The sequence below is a fragment of the Raphanus sativus genome, unplaced genomic scaffold, assembly GCF_000801105.2.
Source record: "Raphanus sativus cultivar WK10039 unplaced genomic scaffold, ASM80110v3 Scaffold0401, whole genome shotgun sequence".
NCBI lineage: Eukaryota > Viridiplantae > Streptophyta > Magnoliopsida > Brassicales > Brassicaceae > Raphanus > Raphanus sativus.
In genome coordinates, this window is record NW_026615720.1 from 36,266 (window position 1) to 36,982 (window position 717).

Sequence of the window (717 nt, forward strand, 5' to 3'; positions counted from 1 at the left end):
CTAGAGAGAAACCAGTATTGAATAGAGCAGTGCCTTATCTCTAACTGTCCTCATAATACTGCGAATCAAAACGACCTCCGGGAAGGTAGTACCATCATGGAGTCGTCTATTACGCTCCATCCAAACTTCATACAACACAGCAGCCCAGACCTGATAAGCGGCCACTGAAGACGGTGATCTCTTCGGGAGAGATAACAACCAGAGAATTACGGGATCCCATCCCCTTGGAACCGAGGTAAAACCGAGCTTGAGCGTGCAGTTACTCCAACAGGTCCAAGAATAGCTGCAGTCAAAAAACAAATGATCTCTATTTTCTTCAGAGAGACCACACAGCACGCAAGTAATTTCAATATCAGAATTCCAAGACTTTATTCTCATTAAAGTGGGATTTCTGTTTAAGAGGAACAACCAAGCATTTGTGGAATGCTTGGGAATGATTGCTGTATGCCAAACAACAGAAGCTCCAGTGAGAGTTTGTTGTCTAGGCCGAATAGCATTCCACATAATCTTCGAGGAAAATTGGGAATGTGTGACAGAGTTAACTATCCAGGTGGCGTGATCCTGCTGTGCAGAAGGAGTGACAGCAGAAATAGAAACCATAGCTCTTAAGTGGAGGTCCGACCTCGCTGGAGGAAGGTTCCAAGAGCCGTTGATAATAAAATCTGATACCAGGGAATCAGAAGGAATACCGAGTTGAGCCGGGGCAGACGCTCCCAT

The 717-nt window shown here is 45.5% G+C and overlaps 1 protein-coding gene across 1 annotated transcript; it reads right to left on the minus strand.

Moving 5' to 3' along the window:
* Positions 1 to 717, minus strand: LOC130502045 (uncharacterized). The gene has a single exon (XM_056996867.1). The coding sequence runs from the start codon at positions 715 to 717 to the stop codon at positions 1 to 3; it is 717 nt and encodes a 238-aa protein (XP_056852847.1).